Source organism: Aethalodelphis obliquidens, unplaced genomic scaffold, assembly GCF_003676395.1.
Source record: "Aethalodelphis obliquidens isolate GAN/ISIS:26980383/991018 unplaced genomic scaffold, ASM367639v1 scaffold9, whole genome shotgun sequence".
NCBI classification, from domain to species: domain Eukaryota; kingdom Metazoa; phylum Chordata; class Mammalia; order Artiodactyla; family Delphinidae; genus Aethalodelphis; species Aethalodelphis obliquidens.
This window is the reverse complement of record NW_020837953.1, coordinates 48,233,657-48,248,653: the sequence shown is the minus strand read 5'-3', so window position 1 is coordinate 48,248,653 and position 14,997 is coordinate 48,233,657. Positions and strand designations below refer to the sequence as shown.

At 61.1% G+C, this 14,997-nt stretch overlaps 2 protein-coding genes across 6 annotated transcripts in view; both read left to right on the top strand.

Moving 5' to 3' along the window:
- The window catches only part of TAS1R1 (taste 1 receptor member 1), a 9,980-nt gene extending 3,455 nt beyond the window's left edge, over nt 1–6,525 (top strand). The window contains 6 exon segments of the mRNA XM_027110348.1: nt 1,986–2,739; nt 3,197–3,285; nt 3,287–3,404; nt 3,908–4,052; nt 5,304–5,339; nt 5,342–6,525. Coding sequence (XP_026966149.1) covers nt 1,986–2,739; nt 3,197–3,285; nt 3,287–3,404; nt 3,908–4,052; nt 5,304–5,339; nt 5,342–6,234 — 2,035 coding nt within the window. The 3' untranslated portion in view covers nt 6,235–6,525.
- Nucleotides 6,526–6,725: 200 nt separating this feature from the next.
- ZBTB48 (zinc finger and BTB domain containing 48) lies at nt 6,726–14,246 on the top strand. 5 transcript variants are annotated; one of them, XM_027110344.1, is made up of 11 exons: nt 6,726–6,808; nt 7,401–8,097; nt 8,583–8,824; nt 10,970–11,081; nt 11,706–11,798; nt 12,150–12,236; nt 12,437–12,591; nt 13,061–13,197; nt 13,269–13,433; nt 13,684–13,772; nt 13,871–14,246. In XM_027110344.1, exons 2-11 carry the CDS (start codon nt 7,408–7,410, stop codon nt 14,165–14,167), a joined length of 2,067 nt encoding a protein of 688 aa, XP_026966145.1. In that variant the 5' UTR covers nt 6,726–6,808; nt 7,401–7,407; the 3' UTR covers nt 14,168–14,246. The 5 variants fall into 5 exon arrangements, with proteins under 5 accessions (XP_026966145.1, XP_026966144.1, XP_026966143.1 ...); XM_027110343.1 differs by having other exon boundaries at nt 10,967–11,081; XM_027110342.1 differs by having other exon boundaries at nt 10,967–11,081; nt 13,530–13,772; nt 13,871–14,144.
- Nucleotides 14,247–14,997: the final 751 nt, after the last annotated feature.

Below are 14,997 nucleotides of genomic sequence, written 5' to 3'. Positions count from 1 at the left end.
TGCGTGTGGCGACTCGTCATTCTGCTGGTCGGAGGCGGCTCGCCGCACCTGAGGCCAGCCTGGACTTCCTGGGCTCGTTAGTCACCTGCCTGGCATTCCTTCCTGTCCAAGCGCGGCTTCCAGGTCTCCCTGCCTCAGTGCTCACTGGAAAATCCTTTCTCCTCGGAAACTTCTGCCCTTCTTTCTCCTCCCGCTGTCCTATCACCTTTGTGCAGAACTGAACACCCTTTGTTTCCCAGCCCCCCAGACTCAGGCTCAGAGGTGTGGCATCTGTCCCTGTGCGGGTCAGCCCCGTCCTTCCCCTACTCTGCTCATCCATCGACCTCTCCCTGGGCCTCCTCCCCCACCCACACGCTTGCCCGTCTGTCTGTCCTCCTCCTCTTCCCTCCAGGCGCTTCTCCTCTCAGACCTGGCTGACCCTGCCCTGCTTCCATGCAGGCTTCTCCGAAGAGTCCTCTGTTCCTCTTTGCTTCTCCCTCTTTGCCTTAACTCCTCCCTCCGCTGCCCTGGACTCTGCCCTTCTAGCCGGTGCTGGAAGGTGCAGCTGGGTAGGGACTGGACGTGGTTCAGGTGGCTAGGACCGTCTTGCTCAGGTGGGCTGGTGCAGGGCCCAGTAGGTGGCCTTTAATCCATTTGATCTTTTTTTTTTTTTTTTTTGGCCCCATGCTGCTCAGCATGTGGGATCTTAGCTCCCCGACCAGGGATCAAACCCATGCCCCCTGCATTGAGAGCTTCCAGTCTTAACCACTGGACAGCCAGGGAAGTCCCTCCATTTGGCCATTTTGACACTTTCCCTTAGCATTTATGACCCTTTCACTTGGGGCACTTCTTTCTTGGTCTCCTTTAGAGAATTCTGCCCCCACCACCGGCCCCCATCTCCTCTGAGAAGGCGGTGACTCCCTAGGGCAGACCCCTCCCCTTCCCAGGCAGGCCGAGGAGGACGGGGCTGAAATTCCTGTCTCCACCTTCCTTCTGACCCCTGAGCACCAGCCTGATTTCCAGACGCTCGCCCAGCGCCCAGCGTCTCCGCTTCATGGACCCAGCAGGCCCCCAGATGAACTTCCCTCCCCACGTAACACAAGCCTCTTGTCTTCCTGCATCCCCTGCCTGGCCCGTGTGGCAGAGTGACTGTCTCTAGGGAAGCCAGAAACCCTGCAGTCCCACCTTCACTCCCTTCCCTGCCCCTACATTTAGCTCATCTCCACGGCCTCTGCCGGGGGTCAGTGGGGGAGGGGGCCCTCACCGCTGCCAGCTGTCCCTTCTTCTCTATGGCCACTGATGCAGCTTTAACTGACCGCCCTCCCCTCTCATCTAGATGATTCCATCAGGTCCTAGGAGTTCTCTGTGACTCTGGCCTTGAGCCTTTTTGTTGTTGTTGTTAGTTCCCTGACCAGGGATTGAACTTGCGCCCTTAGCAGTGAAAGCTTGGAGTTCTAACCACTGGATAGCCAGGGAATTCGCCTGGCCTTGAGCCTTTTTAAACATGTTCCTCACTGATCAGAGATACACTCCTAAAACACAAGTCTGATGTCACTTCCCTGCCTAAACCCTGAGGCCTTGGGATAAAGCCCCAGCCCCCCAGCAGGGGGCTAAGGCTTCCCACCCTGACCAGACACACCTGCTCAGGCTCTCTTTCTTCCTGGATCTTATCTCCAGCCGAGTGGAAGTCCCTGAAGGGACACACACACACACACACACACACACACACACACACACCCCATTTCACTCCCTGCATGCGGCTGTGGTCCCTTTGTCCACAGGACAGATTCCCATTTTTCTCCCAGAAGTCTCCCTGGGGACCTGCTCCCTACCTGACTTGTAACCTGTTAGCCTCGTGTGTCAAGTGGTGCTCTGCTTGAGACCCTAGGCCAGGACCTTGTCTCCTTCCTCCCCGTGTCCCCGCGCCCAGCACAGGGCTGGCACTGGGGGGGCCCTCATTCGAGGCTGATGCCACAGAACTTGCTGAACTGAACCCCACAGGTCAGCTCTGATGCCAGCAGCGTGATGCTCAGCGTGAAGCGGCTCTGCCCCTCTTTTCTGCGCACCATCCCAAGTGATGAGCGCCAGGTGGAGATCTTGATGCTGCCATCGCGGAGGTTCGGGTGGGTCTGGATCTCCATGGTGGGCAGTGAAGGTGACTACGGGCAGCTAGGGGTGCAGGCACTGGAGGACCAGGCCACCCAGCAGGGCATCTGCGTTGCCTTCAAGGACACTGTGCCTTTCTCTACCCAGCCGGGCGATGAGAGGATGCAGAGCGTGATACGCTGCCTGGCCCAAGCGAGGACCGCGGTCGTGGTCGTTTTCTCCGGCAGGCAGCTGGCCAGGGTGTTCTTTGAGTCCGTGGTGCTGGCTAAGCTGACTGCCGAGGTGTGGATCGCCTCAGAAGACTGGGCCACCTCCAGACACATCAGCAACGTGCCTGGGATCTGGGGCATTGGCACAGTGCTGGGTGTGGCCATCCCACAGAGGCGTGTCCCTGGCCTGAAGGAGTTTGAAGAGCCCTATGTCTGGGCAGACAAAGGAGCCCTTGGGCCTTGCCTCAGGGGCTCCTGGTGCAGCAGCAACCAGCTGTGTGGAGAGTGCTGGGCTTTCACGGCACAGATGCCCACACTTGGAGCGTTCTCCATGAGCTCTGCCTACAACACGTACCAGGCTGTCTAGGCCGTGGCTCACAGCCTCCACCAGCTCCTGGGCTGCGCCTCTGGAGTCTGTTCCAGAGGCTGGGTCTACCCCTGGCAGGTAAGGCACTTAACCTGCCACTGGCACCCTATATCAGGGTGCTTTCCTGAGGCAAGCAGAGCGGTTCCTCTTCGGCTACCCTAAATGCAAGGGGTCGGGGACAAAGGCCCCCGACTGGAGGCTGATTCCTTCTCTGAGGCTCGTGTTAGTCTTCTGTTCTCTGAACTGGGGCCCCTCCCACCCACCATGCCTCAGACCCAGGGCTTGAAACCTCTGCAAAGGGCTCCTTTGTTAGAGACTTCCTCTCACTCAGGAGGCTGGATAGGAGGGTGAAGGGGCCTCCTAGGAGGGGAGAGAGCTGAGCAAGGGACCAGAACTTCCAGATGGGCTGAAACCACCCAGATGGAAGCTCAGCAAGGCCCCACGCACTTGCTCCCTGGGCCGTCTGGGTCCCAGCGGGTCCTGGAGGAGCAGCCTGTGCCAGCTATGGCAGCGCCGTTATCCCTGTTTGTTTCAGCTTCTGGAGCAGATCCTCAAGGTGAATTTCCTTTTACACAAGGACATTGTGACATTTAAGGACAATGGCGACCCCCTCAGCAGTTATAACTGCCTGGGACTGGAGTGGCCCCAACTGGACCTTCAGGGTCGTCGGCTCCTCCTTTTGGTCTCCAGTTTGGCTAGACATAAATACGATCAAAATCCGGTGGCATGGAAAGGACAACTGGGTAATGGGGACATGTTCACTCACCAGGTGATTGCCTGACAGGCAGCCTGGAGCACAGGGACAATGTTGACACAGAGCAGGAGAGGGGATCCCAGGTATCAGGCCACTATGACTCTCCCCAGCCCTGCCAGGGAAGCTCCACAGGCTCACGGACAGACGCCCGGTCGTCACTGGTTCACACAAGCAGGGGCTCTGCCCTGGGAGTAATCCGCGAAGGCGGATGCCCAGAGATCCAGTTTTCCATCCTAAGAACGAGTGTCCCTTGAGCTGGGCCCCTCCGCATAGTTGCAGAACACCTGTGGCTTCTTTTTTTTTGTGGTACGCGGGCCTCTCACTGTTGTGGCCTCTCCCGTTGCAGAGCACAGGCTCCGGACGCACAGGCTCAGCGGCCATGGCTCACGGGCCCAGCCGCTCCGCGGCATGCGGGATTCTCCTGGACCGGGGCACGAACCCGCATCCCCTGCATCGGCAGGCGGACTCTCAACCACTGCGCCACCAGGGAAGCCCCTAGCCTGTGGCTTCTTGCCGGTGCCTCAGTCTGTGTGTTCCAGCGACTGTCCTGAAGGGGACTAGAAAGTGATCATGGGCTTCCACCACTGCTGCTTCGAGTGTGTGCTCTGTGAGTCCGGGACCTTCCTCAACAAGAGAGGTGAGTGACCCAGTGATGAGTGGGCGAGCCACCCAGCACTCCTAGGGTCTGTAGAGCAGACGAAATGACCTCCCTTGGGCCACACATGTGCAGAACCAGGGCTCTGATCACTTTGCTGCCAGTTAGGGACAGGTTGGGGGACACCTTCCATCAGGCTGAATTCTGATCAAGTAGAAAGAAACAAGCAGTTGAAGGCCTCATATGTAGCTGAGTTTCCTTCTTTTCTTTCTTTCTTTCTTCCTTCCTTCCTTCTTTCCTTCCTTCCTTCCTTCCTGCCTTCCTTCCTTCCTTTCTTTCGTTTTTGGCTGCATTGGGTCTTAGTTGTGGCATGCCGATCTTTCGTTGTGGCCCATGGGCTTCTCTCTAGTTGTCGCATGTGGGCTCAGTGGTTGCAGCATGTGAGCTTAGTTGCCCCGCAGCATGTGGGATCTTAGTTCCCAGGCCAGGGATCAAACCCGTGTTCCCTGCATTGGAAGGCAGATTCTTAACCACTGGACCACCAGGGAAATCCCCCTAAATTCAACCTCTTTATCCAAACAGATGTGGCTATCATTCCCTTTGTGCCCTCCCATGTTTATCTGTATGAAGTCCCTTCTGTTGTCTATGCCAGTGACAGCTGACACCTTGAAGAGCTTGGCCTGAATGCAGATACTAGCATGTCTGCAGCAGGACAAAAAGCATACTCTACCCAGTGATGCAAGGTCAAGACCAGAGAGCAAACAGAGGTAGCTAAGGGCTCAGCCCAGAGCTGGACTCCAGGGGCCACACGCCTTCCTTTTACTGTCTCTGCGGGTATGGGAATGTATCTCTTCTTTCCTTTCCAACTCAGAGAAACCACAGAGCGGCAGCTCAGGCAGGTGGATTTGGCTAGTGGGAGTGCTGGGGAGAGACGAAAAGACCCTTCCTTTGGGGCTGGCTGCTCACACTGGATCATAGCCTCAGGGCTATGTGGGTTAAGGCCCTCTCTACGAGCTCCTGGTTTGCAAACCCCTTCTGGGTTTCGTGGGACCATGAGCCACACAGAACCGATCCAGGTGTCTCCACAATCTGTAATTAACACAGGCATGTTGAGGAAACACTTGGCCTGGGGGCCCTCACCCAGGGCTACCCCCATCTTGCTGTGCCTGGCAGAGCCCAGCTGCTGTGCTACAGCCCTCCCAGAACCTTGGGGGCTTGCACGGCCTCTCTTCCCTTCCCCATTCCTGCTATGCTCACCCGGCTCTCAGGAACCCTCTCTGCCTTCCCTTCCAGACCCCTACAGCTGCCAACCTTGTGGGAAAGAAGAGTGGGACCTGAGAGAAGCCAGACCTGCTTCCCATGCACCGTGGTGTTTCTGACTTGGCATGAGCCCATCTTTTGGATGCTCCTGGCAGCTAATACGCTGCTGCTGCTGCTCGTGGCTGGGACTGCTGGCCTGTTTGCCTGGCACCTAGACACGCCTGTGGTGAGGCCGGCTGGAGGCCGGCTGTGCTTCCTCATGCTGGGCTCCCTGGCGGGGGGCAGCTGCGGCCACTATGGCTTCTTTGGGGAGCCCACTCTGCCCACATGCCTGCTGCGCGAAGGCCTCTTTGCCCTTGGTTTTGCCATCTTCCTGTCCTGCCTGACGATCCGCTCCTTCCAACTTGTGTTCATCTTCAAGTTTTCTGCCAAGGTACCCACCTTCTTCCGTGCGTGGGTCCAAAACCACAGTGCTGGCCCGTTGGTGGTGATCAGCTCAACAACCCAACTGCTTATCTGTCTAACGTGGCTTGCGGTGTGGACCCCACTGCCCCCCAGGGAATACCAGCCCTTCCCTCAGCTGGCGGTGCTTGACTGCACAGAGGCTAACCTACCGGGCTTCATGCTGGCTTTCGCCTACAATGGCCTCCTCTAGGTCAGCGCCTTTGCCTGCAGCTACCTGGGCAAGGACCTGCCAGAGAACTACAGCGAGGTCAAATGTGTCGCCTTCAGCCTGCTCCTCAACTTCATGTCCTGGATCGCCTTCTTCACCATGGCCAGTGTCTCCCAGGGCAAGCACCTGCCCACGGTCAACGTGCTGGCCAAGACGAGCAGCCTGAGTGGCGGCTTCAGCGGTTATTCCCTCCCCAAGTGCTATGTGATCCTGTGCCGCCCAGATCTCAACAGCACCGAGCACTTCCAGGCCTCCACCCAGGACCACACCAGGCGCTGTGGCTCCACCTGACCAGTGGATCCAGCAGGGTCAAGCCGGGGCAGGGTGGACTGGAAGTCTCCACTGCTCTCAGGGTTGAAGGTGGAATGGGGCGCCCAGGACCTGGGGTGTCCGGGAGGCCTCTGGGCTCCTCAGCCTTGGCTTGGGAAGTGTAAGCCCACGGGAGAGCTCAGTCCGGGCTGCGCTGGCTGCCAATAAAGAGGTGAAAGGTGCGTCTTGGCTGTGCTTCCTTTCTAGGGCGAGGGTAGGGCGCTGTCTCTTCAAGCCTGAGGGCGCTGCGCGGCCGGGCTAACCGCAGCCGGAACCTCGGGACTCCGAGCGGGGAGTAGACTCAACGTGCAGCTTGGCGTTGCTAGGCAACCCCAGGAGGCGGGCCCAGCGCCGAGGGAACGGAGCTGGCCCCGCCTTTCCCTGCACCCCATTGGCTGTTATCTACGTGGTACCGCCTCCAGGGGCCGGAGGTAAAGGCTAGCGCCTCCGAGGCATCCAGCCCCGACCGGCGCGCTCTGACGTCACGTCCGGCGGCGGTGGCGGCGGCGGCGTCGTCTCTGTACGGTCGGCCCGGCACTTAACGCCGGGGCAGTTGGTCAGTTGGGCTATTAGGGCGACCTGGCTTGGGGCCGGAGGGGTTGGCTTAGGGAGGACCGGCCCGGGTGAGGAGGTCGGGAGGAACGGGTCGAGGGAGGGGCGCTGTGGGCCGCGGTGACTGTTGACGGAGTGTGACCGCGGCCGCCTTCCGCCCGGCCGTTCCGGACGTGTGGGCGCGGCGTGGGCCCCGTTCACCTGTCTGCCGCCACCACCCTCCCCTGCGTCGGGCCCTCTCGCTGTGCCAGGCTGATGAGTTCGCGCTGGTCCCCCGCCTCTTTTCTCAAACTTTTGATTTCCTCCCACCAGCACCCTTCCCGACTCTGTCCCCACCTAGTCCGCCTGCGCCTTCGCCACCACACTCTCTGGCCACCCCCGATATGTGCTGCTTACTTGGCCCCGGCCCCCAGGGAGGCTTTCAGTCCGTTCCTGTGTCAGCTTACACCTTCTAACCTTGATCTAAGCCTTGGTTATAATAAATGTGACTGAATAGAGTGTGCCTCCGCTTACCCTCTTCTCAGATCCAGGGGCTTTCTCTTACTACTGATCGGTTGGACTGGGCAGGGGGTCACTGTTGCCTTTCTCCCTTTCAGACGGACCATGGACGGCTCCTTCGTCCAGCACAGTGTAAGGGTTCTGCAGGAGCTCAACAAGCAGCGGGAGCGGGGCCAGTACTGCGACGCCACCCTGGACGTGGGGGGTCTGGTGTTCAAGGCGCACTGGAGTGTCCTCGCCTGCTGCAGCCGCTTCTTCCAGAGCCTCTATGGGGATGGCTCAGGGGGCAGTGTCGTCCTCCCTGCCGGCTTCGCCGAGATCTTTGGCCTCCTGCTGGACTTTTTCTACACTGGCCACCTCGCCCTCACCTCGGGGAACCGGGATCAGGTGCTCCTGGCAGCCAGGGAGTTGCGGGTGCCAGAGGCTGTAGAGCTGTGCCAGAGCTTCAAGCCCAAAGCCTCAGTGGGACAGGCACCAAGTGGCCAGAGCGGGCTGGGGAAACCCGCCCCTCGGGATGTGAACAGCCACCTCAAGGAGCCAGCAAGCTTGGAGGAAGAGGAAGTTTCGAGGACGCTGGGTCAAACCCCCAGGGATCAGGAGCTCAGCGGTAGTCCCAGCCTCCAGAGGTCCCAGCTTGGTCTCCCTCCTCAGAGTGAGAACCCCTCCTTCCTCCGTGGGAAACTCAAGCAGGCTCTGAAGCTTAGTCCCCCTGAGAACAAGGAGCCTGAGGATGGCAGAGTGCCCCCAAGGCCCTTTGAGGCTGAAGGTGTCCAGCTGCAGGGCGGGAGTAACGAGGTACTGTGCCCAGGATGCTGGAGCAGGGGAGGCAGGAGTGGGGAGGAGAGACTGACGCTTTTCCGGGATAATCTGGACCCTAAGGTAGAATCTGTTTTGTGGGTTTAGAACAGATTTCCTCCAGATGTAGGAAGCCAGCTCCACCCTGCCTCCTCAGGCTGACCTTTCTGCAAGTCGTGTTCGTGGCTGCCAGCTTCTTGGGGTCGAGTGGGCGGCATCAGGTGTCTCCCAGGGTAGTGAAATCCAGGCAGACTTCCAAGTTACCCACAAATAGAGCTCCTGCTCTCCAAACCCGAGATTCGGATGCTGCCTGCCCTGGGACCCTGAAGGGAAGAGTCACTGGTGAAGGGACCTGTCTGGGGATGTGCCTGGGTTGGGACTTGGGATGGAACTGGATGGAGCTGGCTGCCCCGTAGATCCGTCCCCAGCACCCCTGCCGATTAATTTGGTGACCTCGCTCCCTCCTGCTGCCTCTTCTGCTCTAGTGGGAAGTGGTGGTTCAAGTTGAGGATGATGGGGATGGCGATTATGTTTCTGAGACTGAGACTGTGCCGACCAGGAGGAAATCAAACGTAATCAGAAAGCCCTGTGCTGCCGAGCCAGCCCTGAGTGCAGGTTCCCGGGCAGCCGAGCCTGCTGAGAACAGAAAAGGTACAGCGGTGCCGGTTGAATGCCCCACATGTCATAAAAAGTTCCTCAGCAAATATTACCTAAAAGTTCACAACAGGTAAACGTTCTGTTTTTCTATTTTCTTTTCCCATCTGCTGTTCCTGTGTTGGGGGAGGGGGCCTGCATCCCCACTTCTGGGCCGCGTAGGGGCCCGGGGCTCCACCTCAGACCCACAGAGCGCCTGGCATTGGCGTCCTCTGGCCTTCGGGGAGTGAGCACCTGACCTTGGTTGGCTTCCTTCTTCGTCGCCCTCCTGCGAGCCCTCTGCTTGGAGTGGGTCTGTGGACACCATAGTAACAGGTTGCACATGCTGTGAACATGGACCTCCAGCTGGCTTTTCCCAAGGGGGTGAGAGAAGCCTGTGGCCCCATGCTGTGGCTGTGGCCTGACTGTAGGTGTTTCTAAAGCCTGGCAGTGTGGGCTTTGGGCCAAGATGTCGATCTTTAGGGTTGGTGCCACCCACATTTCTGGGGACAGGTTAGCTCTGAGGTGTCAGCAGAGCACGAGAGACCATTTGTCTAAAACTGCCGTGTCCCATAAGGTAATCAGATGCCACACGAAGCTATTTTAATTTAAAATCAAAGTAATTAAAATTAAGTAAGTTCATTTCCTCAGTCACACTAGCTGCATTTCAAGGGGTCAGTAGCCACATGTGGTCCCGGCTGCCGAATCGACAGGACGGACATAGAACATTTCCATCATCCCAGAGCATCCTCTTGGAAGGCGCTGCTCCAGGGGCCTTGCTCTCTGCGGGGCCTGCAGGGACGGCAACTAGGTGACACGCCTTCTGGTCTTGCCCCTCCTTAGCCCAAGACATCACTTGGCGCGATTTCTTGCCAAGCCAGGCTGGGCCATACATGTTTTCTCAGTATGACACTCTCAGAAGCCACTGGCGACCGAATGGAGTTGGAACTGGGGCTGAAGCCCATTTGCTGTCCCTGCTCTGGGGGCAGCTGCTGCCAGTGGAGCATTTGTGATGTGCGTCTGCCTGGACGCTCTCCCAGTGTAAGACTTGGGTACAGGCACCGACCCCATCCTTGCCTTGGGCTGCAGGCTGCTAGACCGGCCCTGAGAACTGGGAAGGGGTGATGGCCTCCTGAGGTCTTTGGGGCAGGGGACAAGGACAGTCAGTATTGCAGCAGAGGATGAGAGGAGTGTATGGCCTCTGGCAGGTTGTCGGAGCTCTCTCCACGCCACTCCCGGGCTCTGAAGTCAGGGTTCATTTAGCTCATTCAGTGAGCTGTCTGCCTGGTGGCTGGGCGCACCGGATACCTTAGTGGGCAGAACAAAGAGGCCTTGTGGAGCTTGCCTTCCAGCAGGGCGATGAGACCCTGAACTACCAGATAAGAGACTCTGCAGTGCGATGAAGGCCGTGGGAAAAAAGAAAAGGACAGCAGTGCCAGGGGGCTGGGAGTTCAGGGTGGGGTCAGGTTGCGATTGTAAAGAAAGGAGATAATCCAGCAGACTCGAAGTGCCTAACGGATGGCTGGGGAGAGCGCTCTGGGCCAGAGAGGGGCCAGAGCAGAGGCTCTGGGGTGGGAGGGGGCCAGCAAGGTAAGGGGCAGGCCAGCAGTGCCCTCACAGGCCCCCAGGCCTTTCTCAGGGTGAGATGCCCAACGTTAGAGGGTTCTGAGCAAAGAGGCGATGCGATCTGGTTGTACTTGAGGGCCCGTCTGGCTCCTGAAGTGGAAACCCCACGGGAGGTAGGCGTGGAGCACGGGATGGGTAGGAGGCCCAGGCAGCGGCCCAGGGATGGCGTGGCCGCACTAGATGGTAGCATGGAGGCCAGGTGAGGTGGTCAGATTCTGGCTGTGGTTTTGAAGGCTGAGCCCATGGAAGCTCCAGGCAGACTGTGTGGTTTCTCCAGGGAGTCAGGGCCCCGGGATCATTTCTGTCTTCGGAGAGATGCTGGCGGCTGGGCCTCCCCATCGGCCTGTGGCTCTGGGGCAGCCCCTCCAGCATGGAGCTGTGCCGTGCCCTCCCTTGCAGAGTCTCCAGGAGGGAGGAGGGTTTCTGGGCTCACCCCTGCAGCTCCACCAGCTGTGTCTGGCCGAGCCTCGTGGAGAGCCTCAGGTGTCGGCCCACGTCCAGTCTTCCTCTGCCGCGGAGCACAGCACTGTCAGCAGAGGTGCTGGAGGGGGCCTGGGTGAGGGAGGGCGGCAGGTGCGCTCAGCCCCGACACCCCCGTGGCTTCTCCCAGCAGGAAACACACTGGGGAGAAACCCTTTGAGTGTCCCAAATGCGGGAAATGTTACTTTCGGAAGGAGAACCTCCTGGAGCACGAAGCCCGGAACTGCATGAACCGCTCGGAACAGGTACTTGGGGGCCGGCCCGGGTCCTGGCGGGCAGGGCATGCTGGCCTCTGTCTCTCTGCCACCTGGGAGGGGCCCCCAGGGGACTGGCCTAGACGGGACTGTAAACTCAAGTGCTGCAGGGTCCTTGGATATCATCGGGTCCACTTCCTGGCACATGTGGTGGGGACACAGGTCCCAAGGGCGGGCGGCACAAGCCCAGGAGGGACTTTGTAGGAGGCATTTTGGGTTTGCCTGCCTGGGCCCCTGGGCTTTGGAGAAAGGGGTACTTCGGTGGGGGATGGCTGCTGAGAAAGGCCACCTGGCCACCTCTCCCCACGCCCCTGGCTGGCCCGTGTGACTCGGCGGCTAACCCCCACCTCTTCCTAGAGGCCTGTCACCTGCAGGCTGCGGCCCTGTCCCCGGCCTGGCCCCCAGCCTGGCGTGGTGGGCTTGCAGCGTTCAGCGAGGGTCAGCGTCAGGGCAAGCAGGTTATGTGTTGCCCTCTCCCACCCTAGTGCACCCCCCCCGCCCCCCCCTCCACCCCGGGCAGACTCTTCCCAGCAGCGAGTGGAAGCCCCGGCCGCGGCTGTCGTCGAGGCAGAGGCCCCCGCTGACGCCGGTCCCGCTTGCCCCTCACACTGCCAGGTCTTCACGTGCTCCGTGTGCCAGGAGACATTCCGCCGGAGGATGGAGCTGCGGGTGCACATGGTGTCCCACACGGGGGAGATGCCCTACAAGGTCAGGCTCAGCTTGTCCCCATGGCTGGGGGCCGAGGGGCGGCCCCAGGGGCCCTCCCGCCTAGCCCTTTACCTGGGATGGTGTCGGGGGGCCTCCCCCTCACCAGCCGTCGAGGAGCCCTGCCCTCACTCCCCGTGTCCCCGTGTCCCGTGTCCGGTGCTCCCGCATCTTTGGGCAGGGCTGCCGTGTCTTTCCGCGGAGGGCAGCCTCAGCCTCGGCGTGGGCGTAGCACCAGAGGCCCTCCCCAGTGTGGCCTTCACGCCCGGTCGGGATCATCTCGGGCTGTGCCCTGCCTTTGGGTTCCCGCCCTGGCAGCCTGGGGGCCTCAGGCGACCGTGGCCTGTCTTCTAGTGCGCCTCCTGCTCGCAGCAGTTCATGCAGAAGAAGGACCTGCAGAGCCACATGATCAAGCTGCACGGAGCGCCCAAGCCCCACGCGGTGCGTGCCAGGCCGTCCTGAGGGCCCTGAGGACCGGGGCCGCGCACTCCGATGCCGGGCACTAGCACGGTGAAGGCGGCCGTGGCCGCGTCCAGAGTGGGTGGGCAGTGCGGTTTCCACCATGAGGGGTCCAGGGGGTTCTGTGGGGCTCCCGGGCGGCCCTCCCCCCTGACCCTCGCCCTGCTCACCCTGTCCCTTAGTGTCCCACCTGTGCCAAGTGCTTCTTGTCCCGGACGGAACTGCAGCTGCATGAGGCTTTCAAGCACCGTGGGGAGAAGCTCTTTGTGTGTGAGGAGTGCGGCCACCGGGCGTCGAGCCGAAACGGCCTGCAGATGCACATCAAGGCCAAGCACAGGTGGCGTGGCCCGTCTTCCCCAGGGCCTGGCCCCGCTGCTGCCTCCAGGCCCACGGGCCGCCTGGGAAGGCAGAGTCTGCTGCCGCTCCCCCAGAGTGCCCCCCACCCTGAGTCTGGTGCCTGTAGCCTTTCTGGGTGGGGACGCCTGCGGGATGAGCAAGCCTGCTGGGCCATGGAGGCTGCGGGGCAGGGGATTTCAGGCAAGACCAGGCTCCCCTACCCCCGCCCTGGGCAGCTTCTCAGTTTCCCGTGGCTCCCGGGATGGGGCTCGTGCTCCTCTCCCAGCCCTGCCCAAGCCCTTTCTCCACCAGGCAGCTCGCAGCAGCCCGGCCTGTTCCCAAGGCTCAGGCCGGCTGGCTTCAGCCTTGCCTGTTTCCGTGGCTCGGGCCGGCCTGTGTTCCCAGCTGCAGTGGCGCCAAGGGGGCCGCTTCCCTCGGTGACGCCTCTGCCCGTGTCCCCACCCGGACAGGAACGAGAGGCCGTACGTCTGTGAGTTCTGCAGCCACGCTTTCACCCAGAAGGCCAATCTCAACATGCACCTGCGCACGCACACAGGCGAGAAGCCCTTCCAGTGCCACCTCTGCGGCAAGACCTTCCGCACCCAAGGTGAGGCAGGCCGTCCCCTCCCTGTCCTGGGGCTAAGGCCCGGTGGCTGAGCCCTCACCTTGTCCCCGCAGCCAGCCTCGACAAGCACAACCGCACCCACACCGGCGAGAGGCCCTTCAGCTGTGAGTTCTGCGAGCAGCGCTTCACGGAGAAGGGGCCCCTGCTGAGGCACGTGGCCAGCCGCCACCAGGAGGGCCGGCCCCACTTCTGCCAGATCTGCGGGAAGACCTTCAAAGGTGCCTTGGCCCTGCCCCGGGTGAGCCCCGGGTTGGGGAGAGAGGGCCACAGGGGCTGTCACAGGCTCCTCCACTGTGGAAGCTTCTGGCCCGCAGGCAGGGGCGGAGGCTCCCCAGGGCCTTGGGCAGTAGTGACCTCAGGGTGGCGCCGGAGAGCCTGGCAGGGCCCAGAACCACCGCCGCAGGCTGTGTCTCCTCTCCGGGCTGGAGCCCTGCTCCCGCCCCGACACTGGGCCCTTCCCTCCTGCAGCCGTGGAGCAGCTGCGCGTGCACGTGAGGAGGCACAAGGGGGTCAGGAAGTTCGAGTGCACCGAATGCGGCTACAAGTTCACCCGGCAGGTAGGCCTGGGGCCAGCCTCCTCCTGCCCCCGCCCCCCGGCCCCTGAGCCCCTCCCCCAGACGCCTCTGTGCCCAGCCTGAGCGCCCGTCCCCGCTAGGCCCACCTGCGGAGGCACATGGAGATCCACGACCGGGTGGAGAACTACAACCCACGGCAGCGCAAGCTCCGGAACCTGGTCATCGAGGACGAGAAGATGGTGGTGGTGGCGCTCCAGCCGCCCACCGAGCTGGAGGTGGGCTCGGCTGAGGTCATCGTGGAGTCGCTGGCCCAGGGTGGCCTGGCCTCCCAGCTCCCTGGCCAGAGACTGTGTGCGGAGGAGACCTTCTCGGGCCCGGGCGTCATGGAGCCCTCGCTCATCATCACGGCCGCCATCCCCGAGGACTGTGACACGTAGTCCTCCCCGCCTCGCCGACACCCCCCGGCCCCCAGCCCACTTGGCCCCGTCCCTCAATAAACCACATGGCTTTGGACTCAATTGTTCTGGCCCATCCAGCGGCCTGTTCCCCGGGAACCTGGGCTCCAGGGAGGTGCTTTCCCACCGTGTCGTCTAGAAGAAACGGTGTCCTGCCTGACCCTCCGTGCACCCCAGAGCTCGGCCAGCAGCTTCCCCACATTGTTGGGAGACCCCAGCCAAATGAAACCTGGGCAGGTAGCTTTGGGGGACAAGCCTCTGGCCAAGGGCGCTCTCATCTTTCTCCATCTGGCTTTTAGAACCGGGACCAGTGGCCAGGGCCCTGGCGATGGTGGCTGGCCCAAGACGGGGGCCCCGTTACTCTGCAGCCAAGTGGATCTGGGGGCCTGAGGACAGGCAGGCTTGTGGCTGGCGGCATGACCACGGACAGGACCTTTCCCTGGGGCAGAAGCTTGGTTTGCTTGTCCAGAAGGCTGGCTTGGCACATAGGCAGGGCCAGGCCTAGAACAGCAAGCGGCCCTGGTGGTACCCAGGTTCTGCAGCCTTGGGGAGAATAGCCTGTGGGCTCGCGAGGCCACTGCCTGCATCCAGATTCCTTCCCAGCTCTTGTTTAGAGCTGTGACCCGGGGCAAGTGACTGAATGCTTCACTTGCTTACTTTTTAATGGAATTAGTAACAGTGCTCGAGGATTAAATGAGAAAGCCTGCTGTTCCAGTCCACTGCCGGGTAACAGACGACCCCAGAGTTGCCCTCGGGGCCAGGGGGCAGATCCGCTCTCAAGATGGCTCACTTGTGTGCCTGGCAAGTTGGCA

What these genes read in the sequence shown, in the direction of transcription:
- ZBTB48 (XM_027110340.1), top strand. Translation starts at nt 7,408, where the DNA reads ATGGACGGCTCCTTCGTCCAGCACAGTGTAAGGGTTCTGCAGGAGCTC. An exon ending in GCATGAACCGCTCGGAACAG is followed by an intron (nt 11,082 to 11,705) that starts GTACTTGGGGGC and finishes TCACACTGCCAG; the next exon opens with GTCTTCACGTGCTCCGTGTG. An exon ending in GCTACAAGTTCACCCGGCAG is followed by an intron (nt 13,773 to 13,870) that starts GTAGGCCTGGGG and finishes CGTCCCCGCTAG; the next exon opens with GCCCACCTGCGGAGGCACAT.